General features: G+C 35.3%; 1 protein-coding gene across 1 annotated transcript in view; it reads left to right on the top strand.

Annotated features, from left to right (window-relative positions):
• DNAH8 (dynein axonemal heavy chain 8) overlaps nt 1-24,108 on the top strand; it is a 112,971-nt gene that overhangs the window by 15,966 nt on the left and 72,897 nt on the right. Inside the window, exons 14-30 of the mRNA XM_059467920.1 lie at nt 1,998-2,117; nt 2,828-2,963; nt 3,658-3,845; nt 4,739-4,819; nt 5,597-5,713; nt 8,215-8,334; nt 9,086-9,215; nt 10,258-10,355; nt 11,298-11,404; nt 12,343-12,403; nt 13,872-14,058; nt 15,743-15,930; nt 17,498-17,624; nt 20,636-20,871; nt 22,248-22,352; nt 23,334-23,447; nt 23,993-24,055. Coding sequence (XP_059323903.1) covers nt 1,998-2,117; nt 2,828-2,963; nt 3,658-3,845; nt 4,739-4,819; nt 5,597-5,713; nt 8,215-8,334; nt 9,086-9,215; nt 10,258-10,355; nt 11,298-11,404; nt 12,343-12,403; nt 13,872-14,058; nt 15,743-15,930; nt 17,498-17,624; nt 20,636-20,871; nt 22,248-22,352; nt 23,334-23,447; nt 23,993-24,055 — 2,178 coding nt within the window. The remainder of the gene's footprint in view (nt 1-1,997; nt 2,118-2,827; nt 2,964-3,657; nt 3,846-4,738; nt 4,820-5,596; nt 5,714-8,214; nt 8,335-9,085; nt 9,216-10,257; nt 10,356-11,297; nt 11,405-12,342; nt 12,404-13,871; nt 14,059-15,742; nt 15,931-17,497; nt 17,625-20,635; nt 20,872-22,247; nt 22,353-23,333; nt 23,448-23,992; nt 24,056-24,108) is intronic.

Below are 24,108 nucleotides of genomic sequence, written 5' to 3'. Positions count from 1 at the left end.
ACTGCTCTTGTAGGCAAATTTGTCCTCACAATTTTACTTTATAATCAAAATATTTTCTGTTATTCCTTCATAAATTAAATTTAAAGGAGCATGTTGTTTGCTGGTTTAAAGAAGCATGTTCTTTGCTGGCTGTGTACATTTCTTGCTTTTACCTTTTGGATTTTTTTATTAAATGAGGCTTCTGCAGTTAATTTGCATGTATAAGTAGTTATTATCAATTGCTGTGGCTGCATAAAATACATGTAAAATATAGGTGAATTGCATTTATGTTCATTATGAAGTAATTTTTCATGATTTTTGTAGTGCACCCTGACTGAAGTATAATGAGAATTAAGTTCTGGCAACTGCTCATATCACTTGACTGTAAACTATTACTTTGTCCATAAAATAAACATCTGCAACAGAACTAGATGTCTAAACTCCCTTTCTACTAAAGAAAGAAAGAAAGAATTGCTCTAGAGTGAGTTAATCTGATCAATTTTATACAGCGTCCTGAAGATTTAAATAATTCCCTCCAAATAACCATTTTTCTTCTATGAATATAAAGGGAATCTGGAATACCAGATTGTTGAAAAAGGTTTTTTGACCTGTTTACATTTCATAAGATCAATGATAGAAGTTTGCACAAGGAGCCAATATCTATAAACTCTGCAGTTATTAGAAATTTTTTCCTCCTAACAGTGACTTAGAACTGTAGCCTAGCAAGGCTGTGCTGAACCACTCTTTACAAAACCACTCTTTCCTTTCCCTACCCATACACTGTTTATAACAATCCCTGAACCCCTAAACACTGGCTTAACTAGATGAACAGATTTTTAGCAGCACTGCTTGCTTAAAAATCATGTAGCCCACCCTTAGTTGTATTTTCCCAGGCAAAATAAAGCCGATAGGTACATTTACTGAGAGGGTTTCATCCAGGTAAGTTCCTCTCAAGGTCATTGTGAAGCTGCTTGGATTTCTTTGGTTGGGGCCACCGGAGACAAGGTAGGGCTAAGACGTTCTACTTAGTGAGTAGTTGTGTCATCACAGCCTGAGTTCACGTGCCTAATGTTGGGTGGCTCCAAATACTCCTTTTTTTCTGTCAAAGAACACGTCTTGATTCTGCTGACTAGTTTTAACTATTTATTTGATATTACTAAATTGCCTTTTATCTTTGTCAAGCAAGTTATTTCTAATAAAATGTTGCTCTTACTGCAATGCTGGTTCTAAAGTGACTGAATACTTTGCCATTGCATATTTCATACAGTATAAATTTAGGCCTTTTTTTGTTTTATTTTGTTTTAATGCAGCCATTCGCTGAGCAGGAGACGTTCTTTTTTCATCTTGGGCACAGATAAAAACACGGGCTTTGTATCCAGGAGTATCTACGTGCATTTTAGTTAGGAGTTAGTAGAAAAGTGCATACCATAGAATGCTAAATTATTGTGATTTGGAAGAATCACCCACAAGAATCACTAAGTTCAAATCCTGAAATATTATCTAATAGTCAGATATGTGTGTCTGAAGAACAGTGCTGATGTTTCTATTCAGGAAAAAGCTCCCAGTTAACAGTCTAGCTTGGGCCTCTGCCGAGGCCAGTTCCAAGCAAAGGAGGAGAAGCCCCACGAGTTCTCCTGACACCACTTCCTTAAACAGCTTGTTTTCACAGCAGATGGCTTCAAAGTCAGGGGTCAGACTTGATCCTGAGTACTGGCTGCTCTGCCCCAGGGTTCACAGTGCCTTTTGCTGCTCTCAGGTCTCTGTCATAAGTGAGCACAGCTGAGAAACTGCATGAGATAATGGAGACAGGAGAGGTACCAGCGTTGAGGTGTGTGCATCTCTGAAGGGTAGCAAGTCAGGAAAGAAATACATTTTTTCTGTCCATGAGCTGTTGTGTGACACAATGCAAATTTAATCTGTTTGGGAGGAGGAAGAAATTGTGCTACCAGAGAAAACAGTTTAGCATTTCAATAGATTTTTTTAAATGCATCTGTTTAATGATATTGTTCTTGCTATAGCTTTACCAAACACAGAAAGATGACCCTCCTCTTGCTCGAAACATGCCACCTATTGCAGGAAAGATACTGTGGGTGAGACAGCTATTCAGAAGGGTAAATGAGCCAATCAGCTATTTCCATGTAAGTTGATATGCAGAAAAATTAGGTGTTTTGTGTAGCTGTGAACTGTCTTCAGTAGGGTAATCATAGGATTTCTGGTTATGATTGCATCACTTGTTATATGCTAAGGAACATTTTTCTTTGTATGTTTATACTGCTCTGCAGTAAGCCTTGTGGATCCAAGATGTAGTGTTGGAATAGAACAGACTAGACTATTTCAGTTGAAAATGACTTTGAAGAATTCTTGAAATGTTTGAGTGATTCTCCTACAAAGCATCTAGGGTCTCATGCCAAGTTAACTTCTATGTGAGAGAGGTTTTCACTTTCCTGTTTCCCTTGGATGGGAATAATGATAATCTAAATCTGTTCCAAGGAAAACAGACATTAATACTGATTAAAAAGGAAACTTTTACAATAAATTTTCACTTATTCAATTTTGAGTAGAACTGAGTATCCATTTCACTGTGAATTGCAGGTATCTATGACAGTATATTAAGTAATTGCTCTTAGTGATGTTAAATGTTTAGTATTTATCCCTTACAAGTTCTTACTGACTTTATTGCCCTGTAAATTTGACTCATTAATATTTGATACAGTTTTTAACACCTCTGTCAGTATAATTCATAGTATTAACCGACACTATGTATAGGCAATACTTAAATTGAGAAAAACCCAAGTGGTATGGATGGTTTTGGATATAGTTTTAATTTGAATGTGCTGTGTTTTAACAGAAACATTCAGATATCTTGGCAAGTCCAGAAGGTAAAGCAGTTGTTCAATCATACAACAAACTTGCATATGTATTGGTGGAGTTCGAGGTAGTCTATCATAATGCATGGATGAAGGAAATGTCACAATTACAATATCGTAAGTAATTAAATATGTACTTGTTCTTTAAATTTTTGTTGGATAGTAAGTTAACATAAATGAAATCAGATTTTTTTTAAAGCTTCATTTACCCTTAACATGTGCAAGTGAATCATGATCCAATTATCAGACTCTGTAATACAATCTCAGTGCTTTACTGACCTTGATGCTGGGTTTTGATGCAGAGGATTGCAGATTTGGTACACTGTTTGACTGTACAGATGACTGTAAACATTAGTGACACAAATTTTGGTATTTAAATTCTCTATGTGTACTATGTAATAATTCTTTCTGGGTTTTTCTTTTTCCAGTATAATAATTCATAAAGTTGTATTGCTCCAGTCCCTCTAAGGACAAATATATTGTTATTAAACACCTAGAAACGTTTGATAGTCCAGCATTGTGTTTCCTGGTACTTAGACAACTAATTTCATGATTTTTTAACTTGGGCTGAGAAAAATTATGACACAAATAAGACTGGATCTCAGGCTTGTTTAGATTATGAAGAGAAAGGCAGAAAGTTTATATGATGGGTTGTGTATTTTCTTTAACTGAAAACAATATGAAGCTATTTCACAAGTAACTCTACATACTTAATCACTATATTTTAACATTAGAAATATGGATTTCATAGTAATTTATAGAATTTGAACAATTGTTTGCTTTTGAAACTGATACTAGAATGTCTTTACAGTCTTACAATCCACGATATTTGTGCGTCATCCTACAACTGAGAAGCTCCTGGTTAATTTTGATCCCCAGATTCTAGAGATTGTGCGAGAGACAAAATGTATGGTAAAGTTGGGTCTAGAAGTACCAGAGCAAGCATTCAAACTAGCAATATTAGAAGATGAATTGAAGTCAAACAAGTTGAAGTTAGAGGTAAACTTTAAAAGTATTGTGATTGCTGTTCAAAAAAATTTTAAAAAGAGTGTGTTTAAACATGGATTTTTTTCTATAGCTAAAAATTAAAGCTGGGTAAGAGGTAGTTCAAGGTAAATTTGTGGAATACACAGGTGAACATAGAAAATCTAATTTGAAAAGTCCCCCTGTTAAGTCCTGTGTGGGCTGGTAGTTACTTAAATATAAGAATATATACTTCATATATCCAATGGCACACTAAGTATACTTTGGTCATGAAATAATTTAAGCTATACAAATAGTTTTCACAGTCAGAAATACAGTAAAATGCAGGGGTTTAGAGTTTTTGACAATAAACATTGGAGTTAGTCTGGTTTGGAATTTTGAAGAATTTTGAAGAACTTTGCAGGTTACCTGCAAGAGAAGTTACATTTGTTATATCTATTGCAGTCTCTGCTATGGTGTTATTTCAAGAGCCTGTATCTTGGGGAGCCTGTATCTTGTGCATCATACAAGACTTCTCTGTGTGTGTGTGCATATGGCATAAGAGAAGAGGATATTTTAAAACTGACTTGAGCATCTAAAGAATATGATACGCAATATTAAGAGGATATTGCAAAGATTAAGTTCTAGAGAAAGTTCGTTCTTTTTCTGGCTTTGTGCCTTAAGAAAGTGCTACAAAAAGGTGGCTTTTATTTCTCCTTCTACAGCATAATACAAATTCATTACTTCCCAGAAATGATGTTCATAGCTATGTAATGTCTGTGTAAAATTCTACATTTGTTTTCAAATACAGCATTGTGCAGCTTTCAATATCGTTTTTCAGATGATTTGATTGTATGACAAATTGTTTTCTTGAGTAAAGAAATGCTTTAAATATTCTGTTTGATGCTATCCTTTCTAACAATCTACAGGGTATTATTGAATCTTATGAAGAATTGTGTCAAGGAACACGAAGTGTGTTTGTAAATCTTTTTGCACCAAAAATGCAAACGGTTAGTATTGCTGCATGCACTTCAGTATACCTCATAAGATCTTAAAATACCTTAATAATAATTTATAATTCTGAAATATTTAGATGGATCTGCATGTTGCGAGCTTAATGGATTTTTCTGAGACCTTTAAGACTAAAAATCTGGTTTTTTGATCCTTCATCCAGTTCTCAAATAATGTGCTTTACAGTCAAATAATCTTAGTGCCTGTGAGATAGAAGACCAGTAGAACAAAAAATATGGTCTTTGAAGTCTATCTATCTCCACAAATCTCTGGCTTTAACATGGAAATTTGCTCAGAAGGAATTATTAACTTTTTAAACTGAGTCTCTTCAGTGGTGTAGAATGCTACACTATGATGTTTTATGCTATACTAAAAGTACAGTTTTATTGGAGATGCAGGATGTCTATCCCACAAGCCATTTTGTTTTGCCAGACATTTACAAGTGTACATATGTTAATGTTTTAAGTAACCCTCCCCATTTTGTTTGTAAGAGTCACACTGAAAGGTTGCAGAGTTTGTGTAAGTGTGTATAACTACAAAGTTGGACAGAAGTTTGAGAAACTAAAGACCTGAGGCTATAGTATGCACTACCCTCCCCTTCCTTTCTATTGCATAAATTTCTTTGACCTTTTTTATTGGAAACTTGTAACCTCCCTTACACACCACTCTGTTTTATAAGCAATGTTAGTAAATATAATAATAGAACTTGTTTTAATTGTTTTCTCTTGTGGTTTTGGTGTTTTTTTTAATCTATTAAATTATATCTTTATGCTTAGATGGAAGCTGTGTTGAGGCAAGGACTTACCATGTTGACTTGGTCATCTGTCACACTGGAAACTTTCTTTAAAGAAGCTGATCAAATTCAGCATATATATAGACAGCTTTTGAGAAGGGTAAACATTTACTCACTATATAAATAAGACCAATACCTTACAGAAATTATTTCTAGGATCCTATATTTCATATTGAAACATAATCTGTACTTATTTTTATACCATACCTACAAATTTTATTGCTTTTTAAATTAGGTTGCTTTTCTTGGAGTAGGGATACACTCAATGATTCTCTCCTATTATTGCCATCATATGTATTTGATTTTTCCTTCTGTCCTTAAAATAGAATCTATTCCCACTTGTTGTCTTAAAATTCTGTGGCTTTCACTCTGATTTTCAGAGCCAATACCTGTCTTTGAGTGCTTGTCCATGGCTGCAGCTGCATAAAAGAAACTTCCATGTAAAAACTGTTGAGTGGAGAACTTTGGAGCATTAATTCTATCCGTAGCAGGCATGTTGTGAAACTCTTTGTGCAGCCCATAAAATAATGGAGATTATGCTCTTTTCTCACAGTTCTCTGGATTCTGCTCTGTGCTCTTTTACTCTCTTGGTATTCATCACATAATTTCTGAATTTATTTGATTCCATATTTAATATCCACATAAGTAATCTGAATGATGGCATAAAGTATAGCCTGACAATGTTTGCTGATGACACGAAGCTAAATGGGAAAGTAGAAGGACACCTGACAGGGAAGACCTGAATAGGCATGAAGAGCAGACTAGTAAGAACCTTACAAAGTCCAACAAGGACAAATTAAGGTCTTTCACCTGGCCAAACATCATCCAGGAGTGCAGCATAGGCTGAGATCTACCTGACCTGGGCATCCTTGTGGATAACAAGTTCAGTGTGAGTGAACAGTGTGCTGCTCCAGCAAAGAAATTCAGCAGGATGTTGGATTGCATTAATAAGCAGTGGTAACAAATCACCATCTTCCTCTACTTGGTGCTGGTGAGGCCAAACCTGGAAATGTATTCAGTTTTGGTCCCTGCTATACAGAAGACATTTGGAGAGGGTTCAGAGAAGGGCCACAACAATGATCAGAGGACTGGGAAGCCTGACGAATGATGAAAAGTTGAGAGAAATGGTTTTTTTCAACCTTGAGTAAAGAAGGCTTAGGGGAGACCTTATCATCATGGTGTAATATTTGAAGATTGGCTGCAAAGAAGATTGGCTGCAAAGGAGACTCTCTTTTTACAATAATTTATGTGGAAAAGATGGGGAGTAATGGGTATAAGTTACTTGTGGAGAATTATCAATATGACAGAAGAGGAAAATTTTTTGCAGTGAGAAGAGTCAGCCACTGAAATAATCTCCCACTGAAAGTGGTGCATTCCCCAGTTCCAGACAATTTTGAGACTCATCTGGACAGGGTGCTGGGCTATCTTGCCTAGGCTGTGCTTTTGCCAAGAAAAGTTGGACCACATGATCCTTGAAGTCTTCTTTCAATTTGGTATACTATGATTCTATGATTTACCATGCTTGAGGACCGGTATTGGCTTGGTTTTTTCTCAAGACTTTAACTTGACAGTCAGATTGCCCTTCTGGCTTGATGATTAAACTGTGTGACTATTATCTTTTCTATGAATATTGTAAATTGTGTTTCCTTTGTGGTAGGAGATTGTTAGTCACTAGTCAGTGTATCTAGTTCTTTTTATGTATGGTAGAAAATCATAATTATGAGCAATGCCCTGTTTGCCACTGAAACCCAAAGCTGGAAAAAGATTATCTTTGTCAGAAATGAACAGTTTTGTGAGCCTGAGTATATCTAAAATAACCATGTTTTTATGTAAATTTAGGTTGTATGTGGCTTTTCTTACTTCCCCCTCTCATATAAATTAAAAAAATCAACCTTGGTTAGACTCTTGATTTCTACAAATGGGGTATTCATGTCAAACAGGAAAAAAAGTGATGTGCAATGGAAGCATGAGGTACATTGTGAAAAACAAGATGGAATGTCATAAATGCAGAATACTTCAGATAAAAGACTAAAAGATGGACAGAAGTCACTTTTACTTGGATTCTTCCATGGCGAAAACCAATTCAGTGTAGTTAACTGTATACTGATAATGCTGCAATTTAGGATCAAAACCCCAGCAAAAACGGTGTTGACTAAAAGAAGGAGAAGGACTGAAGATTAACCCATAAGCAATTTATAGTAGACCCCCCCCCACTTGCCTTGTTGCTAAACTTGTGGTCAGTAAGATCATGAACAAGTATCCAATGATATTGATGTAGCTTGTGCTATTACTCTGTTTTGTTTAATCTAGAAGCCGTGTACCTTGCATGACAGGAATGATCCAGAGTCTGACATTTTGTTACTGCCTGTCTGCCTAAAACTGCAGTTAAACCAGCCAGGATTCTTTGGGAGTCTAGTAATTGTAAATAACCCTTAAGTTACCATAACTCTTGTTATTATTCACTTGGAGAATTTTCTACTCTGTAACATTCTTGCATTTATTTTTCTGCAATACATTTTTTACCTGTTAGAGTGCTCTAAAATGGAATACATTATGCTTTAAAGATAAATGTATGGTATTAATGTGGTTTTCTCTTTTTAGGTAAATATTATAAGTGACGTGCGGATTGGTACATTATTAGAAGAAATATCAAATACTTCTTTAGTTAGCTTGCCAGTAGATGATGCTCTCAAAATTGAGGATCTGTTGACTGACAATGAGGTGTGTGCCACTTTACATCTTTCAACTAGAATTTTAGGGCATGTTAGAAAAAAATGCCTTAGTAAATGAAAATAAAACTATAAAATTCTCTATGAGGAAATACAGAACTTTATTTGTAATTAAATTATTTTAGTTAAAATATTTTATATGAAGATATATTGGTTCTTTGGTATTTGAGATACTTAAGCTGTAGTATGTCATAGATAATCTTGTTTAAGTGCTTTGTATTTATTGTGTATGATTTCTTGTGTATGAAGGACCTCAGAGATACACAGCCCTTCTTCCCCCCTGCTTTTTCCAAACTGTTGTTTTTAAGGAGAAGGCAAAAAATACTTTCCAACAAGTATATTTGAAAATCTAAAAGTTTTCTTAGTACAAAATAGGCTAAAAATGTATTAATTATTAAATCGGTGCAAGTAAATAAAATTATTAAGGACAGTTGAAACAGTGTTTGGGTAATTTCAGATTCAGAATGTGACCTCTCTTCAACATTCAGGATTTTTTTAAGCACTTAAAAGTACCATTGCATTTTAAAACCTGGGCCTTTTTAGGCATTAAAAATATAGTGATAATATAGCAGAAGTTTTTATAAATGTACAAGTATATTTTAATAAGTATATATGTTTCATTGAAATGGTTTTGGTCTGATTAATACAATATTCAGAGAAATGTTTTTAATCTCCATCAAGAGAAACAGTAATAAGATAATCAGTGTTAACTATGACAATGCATTGATATTTTTATTTAACAGGAATATACTAAAGAATGTTCTGAGGTCTTTAACGTCAAAAGCATGCGCGTTGAAGAATCTGTTCAAGATCTAATAGAGATATTTGAAAAACATTGTCTATTTCCATCTTTTAGGCCCTCAGAATTTCAAGGTAGTCAATAATGCTTATTTAAATAAAAAATTCGGGTGGACTTTAGCTAGTTTTTATCAAAACTGATTTTTTAGCTAATTTGCTAAACAAATTTTCCTCTCACTAAAATTTCATCTGTGTCACAGCTCTGCCTTCTTTAACCACTGTTAAAGTAAAACGCTAGCTCATGAAGTATGGAGATAACTCAGTTGTGGCGTTTCTAGAGTTAAAAGCTGTCCTTCTGTTTAGATTAGCAAAGTATTTGCTCTAGAGGAAGAACATTCAAGTTCCATTTCTGTCAGTCACTCATCATAACTCTCCCATGTCACATCTCGCCACCTGTAAATGAAATCCAGTGTTCCTCTCTTCTCAGCTCTGTCAGCTATTTGGTACCGTGCCTCTGTTTTTAACTTTCCTGCAGCAGTACAATTATGTGCTTTTTTGGCTGGTCAGTTTAAATTAGTATTGTCAAAGGTTGGCCCTTGAATGACTGGTTTCTGCTTCTTTGAGGTGTCTTACTAAGATTTTAGAAGATCCCGTATTGTTACAAGAGAAATAGTTTATATTTGAAGGAAAAAAAATGTTTTAAGGAAAATTTTATTTTGATGCTTAATCAGTAATGGAGCTCTTTTCTTTCATGGGATTTTTTTCTTCTAGGTTCAGGTTTCTCCAGCTGTAGAGGCATAGGCAGGGTCAATACTGCAGGTGGTTCAGTAGGATGCAAGCAGAAAAAAATGAAACAAAAATACTTCTCTGTCCTTTGTTAAATTGTTTATGCTTATTTTGATATTTTGGTCATTTTCATGGATATATTAATGACTGCCTAGCCATCCTTAGTAACAGAGTGGTAGTGCACTGTGTTTGCTAAGCTAAGGCCTACAGGCCGGTCTCTAAACCACATTCCTGGTGTGAAAAAGTGTCATGAAATAAAACCAATTTTTGGTGATCCAGGTATTACTAAATAAAAGTCAATATTTGTTTTGCCTCTAATGAGGGGACAGCATGCTTTAAATCAGAATATTTATATAATAACAACTTTCTTTTTTTTAATTTACAGGAAAAGACAAGCGTATAGCATTTGGAGGTAAAGAAAAAGCTCCTGCTGAAGGACCTAAAAGTGAAGATGGCAGGATCAGTGATAAAGAAGAAGAGTTTAAAAAGGTGTTTTGTGAAAATAAGGAAATTATTTTTAGGCCAATTGGATTAGTAAACAGGATCTTGAGTTTTGGTAGCTGCATATCTGTGTTACAGAAAGACATCACATGGAAACTGTCAAATATAATGTACAATGATGAAATAGCTTACCTAAAAAGTACATTTGAGATGGATTTTAGTTTTCACAAGTATATTGCATTTTATTCCAATTTTCACCTTTATTAAACAAATTCTTGACAGGAGTGGTAAGTGTAAAAACTGGAGACAATAATGTGCCTAAGCCATAACACAGGATTTCCCTCTTGGGTAGACAGGATCTTTCATCATTTCTATCATTCTCTTCCGACTTCATCAGCAAAGATTGTCTTTGTACTTTTCCCATGAAGAATGCAGTTTCTTCATGTTCAGCAAAAAAGGAAAGTAGAAGTAAAGAACAAGAACTCTCAGAGTTGGAAGTACAAATACAATAATGCTACGATGTTGCAATTTTTAAAAATAGTGATAATTTCATGTTGCTGTATTTTCATATTCTTGATCCAGTTGCATTTTATTGTATTTATCTCTTATTCAAAAATGGATGCATGGGCACCAATATTCTTGAATATAATAATAATTATATTCATGGTTTAGTTTTGTCGCTTGGTTTTCTATTTGTTCTTTTTTAATATGGAGAGCTTTTCTGAAGGACCGTATTTCAAACAGATTTCAGTATTCTGTATCTGAATAAGACAAGTTGTTTCTTCACATCCTGTATTTTCTTTTCCATGCAGCTTTTACTTATTTACTTGCTTACAACCCCCCAACTTCTCACTTTGTGTCTTTCATGTAGCTTACAGCATAAGTTCCTTCTGACAAAATCTGTTAGGTTTGACTTATGATGTTTTTGCAATAATTTTCAGGTTCCTATGTGAACATGTTGCTAAATAATGTATGGTTTATTTATTACAGAACTGTAAAGACTTACTTGCCCATTTCAGTCGCCGGCTGCTAGTCAGTCTCCAGAAATCAACCCGACTGTCTTTGGATCGTATTAGAAGAAGAATGAGTGCTCCAATGTAAGTTGCTAATGAAGGATTCCCTCAATATGAATTGATGAATTCTTTATGAATTCTTCATGATAGTGGCAAGATCCATACAAAATCACTCTCCTATATTCAGGATGATTTCTATAGATTCGTCTCTGTTTGAACAGACATAGATTTCAGAGACAGAATTGTTTCAGTATAATATATTGTGCTTTGAAAAGCCTTCTTAAAATTCTATTAAGAGAATTTAGCTCAAGCAAGTGAAGATGTTTTGTCATTAATGTTTGTTAAAGTCTGAATTGCACTTTTTTTTCCTATGGACATTGTTCATAAAAAATGTCTTGAAATCCTTATCAAAGTCAATGGGAATTTTTTTTGGTTGTTTCCTTCATATTTCGCTACTCTATCATATTGTTGAATCCTCCCTGATTTGGTTAATATATCATACCACAGCATTAAAAATTTTACTTTCCTCTATGTTTTTAGGCTTTCATTACAGTTTTGAGTAGGTTAACATCATGTTTTTATAATTTTGCACCAGCTTGTCATCTTTGAAACTTTTTTCCATTCAGTTGAATACTTACCTAAAATGTAGTGGCACAACTTTTGCTGTTGATAGGTTGCTGCATTTAATGATCAATGAGACCTTCTTATGCCCTATTCAAACCACTGGCAGAGTTCAATCATTCTTAACCTGAGAGTTTAAAATCCAGAAAATACTCTGGAGAAAAAATTCTGAAACAATGGCTGGATCCAAGTTAGCCTTTGTCAGAATGGTGGAGCTCTAGCTATTTTCTTTATCCTTTAAATAAGAAACTTCTGTAAGTTTTGGAAATAGTACATAATTTCATTTGAAAATTCTCCATGAGGCTTTGGTCAGAAAATGTAGCTCAAAACTATATTTCTCAGATAAACTGAGGAGGTTTTGTGGTGAACTGTTTATGATATGTGTCAAAACCATTTTACAGCCAATCTGAGAACGTCCCTCCTTTTATAAAAGCAGAAGTACACCTTCAGATTCCAAATCTGGTAAGTTTTATTTTATATAGTTAAGGTAAGATACATTGTCTTAGAGTTATCTCTGCATTTGCCCAAGTGCAGGCTGTGGGCACTCTTCCACTGAACCAGCATTTTCTCCAAAGGAGAGCAGTTGCTCATATCTTTCAGTGTGCTGAGAGCACTGATGAAATGTGCTTGCAGTCCCAATGCACTGGCCTCTGTCTCAGTAGTGCTTGCAGAACCTTGCTTTTTAACCTTCTGTGATTTAGCAATTACATTGCAATCCATTCATTCATGTTCTTTGCAGAATGATTACAATTCTCCTCACGTGTAGTAGTAGTTGTATTACTACTATTACATGGAATAGGTTCTACATCTTGCTTTATTCTTATTCTTATTCTATTGTTATTGTTATTCTTACTCTTACTCTTATTCTTCTCTTACTTGTGTAATCTAAATCCTTTTGTTGAATTTCAATAATGAACATTATCTGTGCTCAGTTTGGCTTAAGTCACCTAAATGGGAATTTAGATGGCCAGAATGAGGAACACTGAACAAAAATAGAAGATTCAAAACCGCATAAAGGACTTGTGGATTTCTAGGTACAGGGAAAAAAAAGCAGCTCAATTGCAAAGAAGTAAAGCATTCATTTGTTTTCCTTTTGTAGAGTAAAATAACTATATGTCAGCAATATGTATTTTTTATTTTATGAGAGAAGGTTACAAAATTTCTCAAATATCTTATAAAGATTGATGGGTTTATATTGAAATTACAATGAAAAAAGTTTTGCTCTTTGATGATATTCCTTTGACATTGAGCTGGTGTTCCTATGGCCATTCTGTTATACATTCACATTGTGTGTGTGTACATATGATATGTAATTTCTGTCAAAGTGTAGAAGCCTTACCTTGTTGACATTTGTAGAAGCATAAAGCACCAAGCTCTACCCACTGCAAAGGAAGTACATCTCTTTTTCCAGTCCTGAAATGCTTGGCTGATCCAGGGCAGTAATCAAGTAATTCTGGGAAAAATACCTCTTTGCTAATGCTAAACTCTAGTGAGAGCTTGCAAGAGCCTTGCTTTTATGCCTGGAAAGGGTGGGAAGTGGTGGTTGCACGATAGCATGCAATTTCTAATGCTTTGTTTTTCTAGAGTGTAAAAAACAAGGTTTGTAATGTATTCTCATACATTATATAAAAGTCATTATAAAAATGATGCTTAAAATGTTGCAGGTGTAAAAAAGGCCAGTAAATTTATCTGCTTATATACTTGGTTGACTTTTCACCCACAGTATGAGTGCATAATTAGATGGTAGGTCACTACAGTATGTTTCATCTCTTTAGAAGCAATTCTGAGCCAGAAAACCTGCTAAAGTTGTATTTCCCAGCTTCTCTTCTGGGGTAAACTCTGCAATTCACTATGGGTGGAGTAAAACTGAGGTCTCAAAAATGGCAATTAGTTACATTTATTTCAACAATTTTTCAACTGTTTTGAATAGGTAATAGTTCCCACTTTAGATGATATACAGCATGCCATCAATCGCATGATTCATTTAATACTGGAAGTAAATCGAGGAGTTGCTCAGTGGGGACAGAGGCATTTGCAAAAATCTATTTTAAAAACAGAACAGCAATCAGCTTCTGCAGGCTTTGGATCACAAGGAAAAAGAGGCAGAAAAGGAGAAAGTAAGTGGTTTGTTTAGGTTTTGTTTTAATTTTTGCTTTACTTTTTGCTTTAATAACTATGGCAAATGTAAATAGTTGTAAAGAAGCTCTCTTTTAGTCAGAGAAGCCTACTGTGGATTATTTTACATTAATTTTGGGGGTTTATTTTGATTTAATTACCTGTATTTTTCAGACATAGCTTTTCAGGCTTACATAAGTATTACAACTCTGAAAAACAGTAAGCAAAAAACAGTAAGCAAAGTTTCAAAAAAACTTTGAAAAATTCCTAGATTCTGAATATTTTACTTAACTTAAGGCAAAGTGAGCTGTTGATCAATTGTTTTACCTCCTTATTGTGGAATGTAGCCATAATGATATAGCTGAAACCATAAACCATGATTTTATACCAAATCTCATTGAAATATTGAGATACAGCAAGAGACAGATTTCAGGAAAGATTTTAATTGTTGGATGTATTCCTAGATTGGATTAAAAACACCTGAAATGTTTTTTCATGTGAATGAAATATATTTGACTGGAGACAGACCTGCATCCATTTTAGTCAAATACTTTATTTCTTAATTTTATTTCCAAGTGTCTCCATACATTTTGCAAGCCACCATAAAAGCCTAAATATGTTTTTACCATTGTTTTTTCTGAGCTGTTTGACCCAGTGATATGCAATCCAGTTATATCTTTGTTATCATTCCTTCCTTCAAAAAATCTGTAACATCTTGGAAAGTTTTTCTTTGTGACAGTCCAGGGCTGTTACTTTATTCTTCTACTGATGTGTCTTGTATGAGTCTCACCTCTTTTAATGGGCTTCAGGCAGGGTGGCAGGAGCCAATCCTTGTCAGACACTCAGAGTCTTTTCCTCTGCTGTGTCAAAATACAGCATCAGCAAATGACCATTTTCATCACCTTTAACTAGACACCAGCAACACCTGGGGGCATATGTTAATACTGTAGCAATGGGATTATGGAGTAAACTCATAAGGATGGATGAATCTGAGACTGTTTCCAGTAAGCAGACCCCAGAAAAGGCCTTGAGAGTAAAAGACAACTTGGAGCTGCCTCAAGTTCCCCTCATTAAACAATATATACTGTGGGAAGGGTGGATTTTTCTTCTTTGTTCACTGAAATCTGCTTCAAAATACTCAGGGATTGTTATGGAAGAAGGAGCTCATCAGATCTGACGAATATCAGTTTCTATATTGACCCTGATTTTCTCGGCAATTAATCAAAGAGTTCAAGAAGTTTACACAACTTTAAGCAGTATATACATTAAAACTTTACTTTAAAAAATTTTAAAAAGTTATTAAATAATGTGGAATGTTTATGAGGCCTTTGATGTTCTGCTTACAATTACATTAAAATGAAATTGAATGAAAATTCATTAATTCATTTCATTCATTCATTTCATTCATTCATTTCATTCATTGAGAAAATGAAATTTGTGAATGAAGAAGACTATTTTCTTTCCATTTGAAAACCTTCATTTTAAAGTGAATTTTCTCTAGCTGTATAGTGCCTGGCACGAGCTAGCAGCTGGTACTTCACATTAAGCAGTGTGATAGATCTTTGAAGAGGGATACTCAGCCTTTCTGAAGAGCACCATTGCTCAATTTGGTATGCATAGGTTTAGAAGAGAATTCTAATCAGACTGTCAGCAATTTATTGATTTATATATAATTTTATTTTACAGAAGGTGATGATGTTGTCAGAAAGTTAAAAAATTTTTACTCCGGTGTTGCAGAAAATGAAACTATTACTAAAATAATTGTGAATCTCTCTTCTTCTGCGAATTCTCTAAAAGGAGGAGTTAGTGAAGTTCTGAAAGAATTTGATAAATATAAGGTGTTGTGGACAGGAGATAAAGATGCCATATTTCAGGTCAGTTTAATGATTATCATTTACAGGACTATTCTTCATTAATCCTATCTTTTGAAATCAGAAAACATTGTGAAAAAATCAAGGAAAAAAAATATGTAGAAAACACATTTACAGCTGAAATTCTTCTTCTATCTTTCTGTAGGAATGGTATTGTATCTGCTAATACTGATTCTGTGCCATTCTAGATACTGAAAACCTGGTAATTGCTTTATTTTGTTTGTGTAACTCTGTATTTTTGGCCAGAAAAAACCAACTCAATTTGATATGAGGCATGTCTCTATGCAAACACAGGTAGCACAGGGTATTAACAAGAGGAGTTAGAGATATGTACATACCTGCAAGGGTACTGGTATCACAGGGATTTGGTGGGATGGCACTATGAGTGGAGAGTTGGAATCGAGGGATGCAGCTCTTTGGGAAGGCTAGGCAGGGAAGACCAGGTCAGGATTAAAAGGAGGGCAGGGACAGGTGACATTATAGTGGGGATCTGCTACAGGCTGCCTGACCAGGAGGTCCAAGCAGATGAGACTTTGTGTAGACAGACAGGAGCAGCCTCACACTCACAAACCCTGATCCTCATGCTGCTGGAGGAACAGCACAGCAGGCCGTGAGCAATCCAGGAGGTTCCTGGAATGTGTTGATGATTCTTTTTTGACCAAGTAATGGAAGAGCCAATGAGAGGAGGTGCCATACTCTACCTTGTTCTCACCAACAAGGAGGAGCTGGGGGTGGGGAAGGTGAAACTCAAGGGGCAGTTTTATGCTGCAGTGACCATGAAATGGTAGAATTCAAGAGGAGTTTGTGTGGGCTAAAACCCCACCAATTCATAAGCAGGGCTGAAAATTTCCTGTTAGTGTAATTAAGAATTTAAGACTAAAGTAATTAATGTTACTAGCTTGATCTAGTTACTGCTGAGGAATAGGCTACTGCTACAGTGAAACCTTCAATAATAAGGCAGTTAAGTTTTATACACACATGTTTAATTTCTACATTCTTCCTTTTCCACTATGCTAACTCTTTCACTGCCTGTCTGGGTACTTTTGGACAGAAGAGTAGAAGTGGGATGATAAATGCTTTCGGCATTTATTACTTGTCCATGCAGTGTAAGCATAATCAATACAGGTCTTAAGTAACATAGCTGAATTGCAGCTTTTCAGAATCACAAAATGTTGCTACCTTTGAGTTCTGCTCAGGGAACTACTTAGAAAATGTGTTTTATTGTGATTGTTTCTCACATAATTTGGCTTATGAGGTAGTCTTTCTGTAAGTGTGGGCATGTATTTGGCCTCTGTTTCATCACCTATTTTCACAAAACAAGTAGGTCCTTTATATGTCTTGGTTATCTGTTTTTCTTTTGAATTTGATTGGAATTTCCCAACAAGGTTGAGTGTTAGTGACAGAGAAATTTATAAACATTCATTTTACGATGCTAGCAAGGCTACAGAAGGCTAAAACCAAGTATAATAATGGTATACATTTTCAGTAATTGCTGAATTACAGTTGCAACATGTTTTACCAAAATTATGGAAAAGGACATTTGTTGATTGACATTTTAAACTGCACACAGGAATTTTTTGCTACTGGTCCCACCTTGTCTGAAATTAAAGAAGAAATAGTTCACTACGATACGTTTGAGCAAGAGATGAAAAATTTTAAACCCACTCTGCCTCTTGGTCCAATTGAGTTGCACACAGGTATGACATTTTCTTATCTTAGTATGTACAGTAAGATAATGAGTAAAATAGTCACACAATCACAGAAGATGCATAGTTGAAAGGGACCCACAAGGATCATCAAAGTCCAACTCCTGACCCTGCACAGGCCCATGCCCAAGAATGACACCATGTGCCTGAGAGCACTGTCCAAATGCTTCCTGAGCTATGTCAGGCTGGTGCTGTGACCACTTCCCTGAGGTGCCAGTTCCAGCCCAACCACCCTCTGGGTGAGGAACCTGTATCTAATATCCAACCTAAACCTCCCCTGAGGTTTAGGACACAACTTCAGGCCATTCTGTGTCCTGTCACTGGTTACTACAAAGAAGAGATCAGTGCCTGCCCCTCCTCTTCCCCTTCACAAGGAAGGTGTAACTTCAGTGTGGTCTCTTCTCAGTCTCCTCTTCTCCAGGCTGAGCAGACCAAGTGCCCTCAGCTGCTCTTCATACGGCTTTCCCTCAAGGCCCTTCATCATTTTCATTGACCTCCTTTGGATGCTCTCTAATAGTTTAGTATCTTTCTTATTTTGTGGTGACCAAAGCTGCACTCAGGCCTCAAGGTGAGGCTGCCCCAGTGCAGAGCAGAGCAGGACAATGCCCTCCCTGGTGTGGCCAGCGACGCTGTGCCTGATGCTCCCAGGACATGTTTGGCCCTCCTGGCTGTCAGGGCACTCCTGACTCCACTTCAGCTTGCTGTCAACCAGGAGCCCCAGGTTCCTCTCTGTGCCACTGCTTTCCAGCATCTCATTCCCCAGTCTGTCCCTACATCCAGGGTTTCCCCATTCCAGGTGCAGAATCTGGCACTTTCCCTTGTTGAAAGTTGGTTGGTGATTGCCCAGCCCTCTGGTTTGTCGAGGTCTCTCTGCAGGGCCTCTCTGACTTCAAGTGAGGCAACAGCTCCGCCTAGTCTGTGAACTTCTTTAGTATTCCTTCCAGTTCTATGTCCAAGTCATTTATGAAGGTGTTGCAGAAGCTGAGGTCTAAAATGGAGCCTTTTGGAACCCCACTATTGCCAGGTCCCCAGTCTGATGTCACCTCATTCACCACAACCCTTTGTGTTCAGCCCATGAGCCAGCTGCTCACCCTCACATGATGTGTTTATCCAGCTGTGTGCTTTGTCCAGAAGGATACTATGTGAGACAGGTTTATTCTTGTAAATATGAATATATATATATATATCTAAATATATCTAGATATATTTCAATATGAATAAAAATCACTGAAGAGACCTCATCAACTGTCAGCCAGGGCTCACTCAGATCCTTCTAAGAAATCTGTGATTAAAAAATCCTCCATTTCTCCATTCTCCTTGCCTTCTCTGCTTGTAAATGTGGGCACTAAGTTTTGTCATGAATGTGAAGTTGTTATGGAGACTTTCAAAGAGTTAAAGAATGTGTATTGACACTGATTTGATCATCCTTGGTACTCCTGTCTGGCATCACATCAGCCAATGGTTATAAAGAGCATTGGAAGCATAAAGCACCTTCTTTGGTACTGGAGAAAAACTAGCACTTAACAGCATTAATGTGTTGTTCCCTTTCAGTGTTTGTTTCAGGAGGAGACATGGCTACTTAGTCATTCCCATGTTTGGTATCTCTGGCTGTCAGAACATTACGTTCCGAATTAAGCTGTTTATTCTATGGCATTTGTGCCACAGTTGATTGTGCTAAGGATTCCAATGGCACTTATCCCCTTCACCTCACAGGTTTTTACGAGGCTAACAAGTCTTCTCTTGACCAACTATCTGGTTGGTACCTAGTGGCAAGTAGAAAATGTGTCCTGCTGCAAATATCAGTGTGGCTGTATTTCTAATGAGCAACCCTCTTCTTACGACAGATTAGTTTGATTAGATTAAGAAATAACCTGTGAAATTTGTCTTTCTTGCACATCAGAGAAGCAGAAGATGCCTGCCTTGAAGACAAATTCATTTCAGGATCTTGGTGATGTGTTGACCCTATTTCTTTCAGTGAACAGGCAAAAATGTCAGACTGCTGACTGCACATCCTCATCCAGTTTCTCGATGCAGTTTCTTTTTAATAAGACTGCTCTGGAAAACTCTATCTAATGTTGTGTGACCAAGAGTAGGAAGAAAGAGTGTATCCAAAAGAATATGTTTTTTGTTGATTGTCATGTATGACCTCTGCATCACAGGGACCCAAGTCCTCTAGGTTACAGAGCAAAGATGTTAAATGTCTTTTGTGATCTGGGACAGCAGGTAGTTTCTTGTACTCAGTTCAGGTTTGGGAACTGATTTATTGTAATTTACACATTTTAACTTCTGGAAAGGTGTGGTGGTTTTCTTGAAATATGCCTGGGCTTCACGAATCATCTCTTTAATGTTAATACACACATTATTAAAGGAGCATCTATATCTGCTGCAAAATTTGTGGTTTTTTGAGCAGAAGTGTTTTATGCTATTAGTATATTTTGCTTTCTTTTACCAGAGTACAAAATGCTGCCTAATAAAATCCTGATTTTTTCTGAAAATAAATTTGAATTCTTGACTCTTCTGTCTCTTCAGTGTTGGCTTTTGGTTATATATAAAGTTCATATAACATGATGTGTCACCTTACAGGTTTAGCTGTGAACTATTCCAAGTGCCAATTTTGAAATCCCAAGATGCCATTTCCTCAAAGGGTATAAAGCATTTAAATATCACTGATCTTAACACATTTGGTTAAGGTATATCAAAGCTATTCTCTGAAAATCCACATTAATAAGTAGATTTTGTTCTTTATTCATCTTCTCTATGTGCTCCACCAGGTAAGCTTACCAATAGGTTTTACAGATACCATAATATACAATAAAACAACAGAAATATATTTAGTTATAGTGGAATTTATTTTGAAACTTTTAAAATGCTGTAATGGAATTGCTTGTCTGCTGTTTTCTAACTGCTGTTAAAGAACCATATGTGATGATGTGGGCTTTTTAAAGAATAAAAATAGGATTTAAATTGAGTAATTTTTTTTTATTATTGTTTTTTAAAACCAGAACCACTGAAGAAAGCTTTAGCAATTGAAGCCAATTCCTGGAAGATGGTCCTCTGTCGTTATTTAAATGTGGAATATAAAGCGAAATTGCTAGACATAACCACGTTCATAAGTGATTACCTAAACAAATTGGCTCGACCTCTGCTTGACTTAGATGATGTCAGATTAGCAATGGAAGCTTTAGCTACCATTCAAGAAAGGAGAGCAGATATAGACTTCTCTATGGGACCTATTGAAGTAAGATGACTTCTAATTTGTTATATTGGAAAAATTTTATTGTTATTATTAATAATAATAATATATATAATAAGTGTCACAGGACAAGATAAACTTTGAACATTGTCTTGAAAGAACTAGGCTGAAGATGAGAAACAAATTTTTTTTTGTTTTTTATATAATAAATGATGAATATATATTCATATGAATATATATTATGAATCAGATCATTTGATAGGATCTGTATTGATACAAAACAGAAAAAATTATTTCTCAGATTATAATATAGAAACAATCTAGGAGACAACATGCAGAAATAAGGAGATGAGAACACAAGACGAGGGAGCACTATGCTCCCTTTTGCTTTTCATTAGCCTTAATCCTCTTACTTTTTCTGTGTGTGTAAACAAACATCTTGATCATCTAACTCCTTGAAAGATAGCCAGAGAATATTTATGAAACCACACATTGTGGTACGCTGTCAAAAACTGACAACATTCTTTTAGTTTTTTCTATAAGAAAGAAGCTGAAAGAAGCTAAAACAAGGTCATTATAAGTACTTGGTATTTACTATCACAGTCTGAAACAGTCGGCTAATAGAACAAATTAATTAATTAAATGATGTAGAGGTAAACTGTGGAAATACAGCTGCCTTCTTAAGTGTGTATCAAGTATGTTAGAATGTCAGCCTTACATCAAATAGAAGAACCTGAACAATAATGTAGACATTTAAAGTAATTAGCTGGAGTGCTGTGTCCAGTGCTGCCCTTCCCATTACAAGACAGACATGGACATAGTGGAGTGAGTCTGGCAAATGACAAGTAAAATCTGAAAATGAACTTATTTTTAAATAATGCAGTTTGTGTAGGAGGAGGATCATAAAGCAGAAGGTAAGCAAATATATTGCTGATGAGAACAAATTATAAGAAAGGTTCATTCCCTTACAGATACGTATCCATATATGTGACAGTTCGGCAACCTTAGCAAAAAAGGTTTTATAGATGATATGGCAAAATATTTATAGATGTGTAACTTAACGTGCACAGTTATTCAGATTTAGGGAAAATTCATCAAAATCTGCATTCAGGTGGACTGTAGATATGTGAAATAAAATACTATTGACATGATAAAATTTTATATTTTCTGATATTAAATCTATGGTGTTTGTATGTTTTCCTAGTATTTCATCCAAGACATCTTTGAAGAAATAGTTTTTGCTGTTGTTCCCTAGTTCTTCATTCCTCACCCTTATTAGAAAAAAACCCCCACCAAAACAGTTATGCCTAAAATATAAGAACAGATTTTCTTTAAAATATTTCTTACAAATTTGATCTATGTTTCCTCAAATAAACTTATAATATATTCCTGAGTTAGGTTTGTTTTTTTTTTTCATCTAGGAAGCCTATGCCATTTTAAATGCATTTCATGTGGAAATTACAAAAGAGGAATCAGATGGTGTTGATACAATGAGATATGATTTTAATAAATTAAAAGCCCAAGCTGTAAGTACATAAAATTATGTTATTTGCCATTTGTGGAAAACATGTGAATTTCTTCAGGTCATAAATGAGAGTGTGAGACTAATTGTCCATCCTCCCTGACGTCTCACTCTTGACAACAGTTGTGCAGTAGTGTCTTAATCTAATATTAGTGGGTTCATTTTCTAATTTCATTTTTATAGATAACTTTGATATTTAAACATTATTGTAGCTTTTAGATATATGTATAAAACCTTCAAGAAAATGCTGTGTCTGCTCTCCTTCATTTCCAGTTTTTGTGTAATTTTTGTCAGATCAGGGAGTTTATTACCCTTAAGTTACAGTTTTCGAAGAAGTGCGTACTCTGCCGGTACCCTTACCCTTAAAGGGTGGTTGTACTTTAACCTTTGTGATTTAGAACAGTCTTATATCCCCCAAAAATTCTGTGTTTATTGAGTATGTTATGTAATGAAGGTGTTTAGATGGAAATATGTAGATATTTTTTTGAATTTATTAAGTTACATCCTCTTCCACAGATTAATCACTCAGGAAAGGACTCAAGAGTACATTTTACATTTTTGTGTAGCTCTTGGTTATTTCTCTCAAAATTTTGATCAAAGAAAGAGAAATTTGTTAAAGAAAAGGCTGACCCCTGTATGAGAAAGATGACTCTGTTAGCTTGTGGTTTGAGGTTTTTTGGAGGGAGGAAAGAAAGATAATAGGATCTCGTTCCACCACCCCCTTGTAATGAAATACATTCCCTTAAATTCCAATGCAAGATATTGTTATGGTTTTTGGTTGAGGTGGTTTGGTTTATCCCTCACCTTTCCTCTCAAAAATTGAATATAGTGCCATAAAGGGGAAAAAAAGGTATTTAGCTTCAAATAATCAACTTTTGTTCAAAAATTTGAGATGTTTTATTCATAATTTTGATTTATATCTAACTCAAAAATCTGTTACTGGTTCTTACAGAAATAACTTTTATTTTAATCTTTTCCATGTCAGATTGTAGTGCAAGATGAGTTGGTTGAAGTTCAGCCCAAGTTTAAGAAAGAGTTGCTAGAAGCAGTTGAATGTTTTCAGGATGACGTGGCGCAATTTGAAACAGCTTATGAAAAGGTAAAAGAATTAAGTATTATTTTGGTTTGCAGGATTTGGGTACCAGAATTTTATTCTGCTCAGCTACTGATGTTGGATGCCATGGTTGCTAAGCAGTCATCACTGTAGGTCCAACTTTTCAGTATGAAGAAATACACACAACTCTATAAAGAAAGAAAAGAAGCACTGGTGATGCAACTTGTAATGAAATTGTGATTATAAATTGCAAATTAATTTGGAAACTGTAGTTCATGTTGTGGCATCTTTGCACACTCATCAGCATTAAAAAGGATCACTGTCCTGGTTTTGTTATTTTCAGCAAAATAAGGAAGTATGAAAAGTTAGAGTCTAATCTTATTAATTTTAATTAAGGTAAGGGATTTTCAATTCCATAGAAGTTACGTCTTCTTATATTTACCATTGTAAGTATTGAATTACCAAGTTATATGACTTGATTTAAGTTTGACTAATAAAAAAATGTATTCTGTAACGGTCTGTAAATATAGAGTGGACTTCAGGCATTTTGAGAATTATTATTCCATTTTTGTTAATTGCCTATTTGATAGGAAGGGCCTATGGTTCCAAACATTCCACCTCAGGAAGCCAGTAAGAGGCAGCAGATCTTTCAGGTAAGGAAGTAAACTGTTGAATTTGCAGCTAATTAATTAAATCTGTTCTTGTT

The sequence above is a fragment of the Ammospiza nelsoni genome, chromosome 3, assembly GCF_027579445.1.
Source record: "Ammospiza nelsoni isolate bAmmNel1 chromosome 3, bAmmNel1.pri, whole genome shotgun sequence".
NCBI lineage: Eukaryota > Metazoa > Chordata > Aves > Passeriformes > Passerellidae > Ammospiza > Ammospiza nelsoni.
This window is presented reverse-complemented; position numbering and strand designations above follow the sequence as displayed.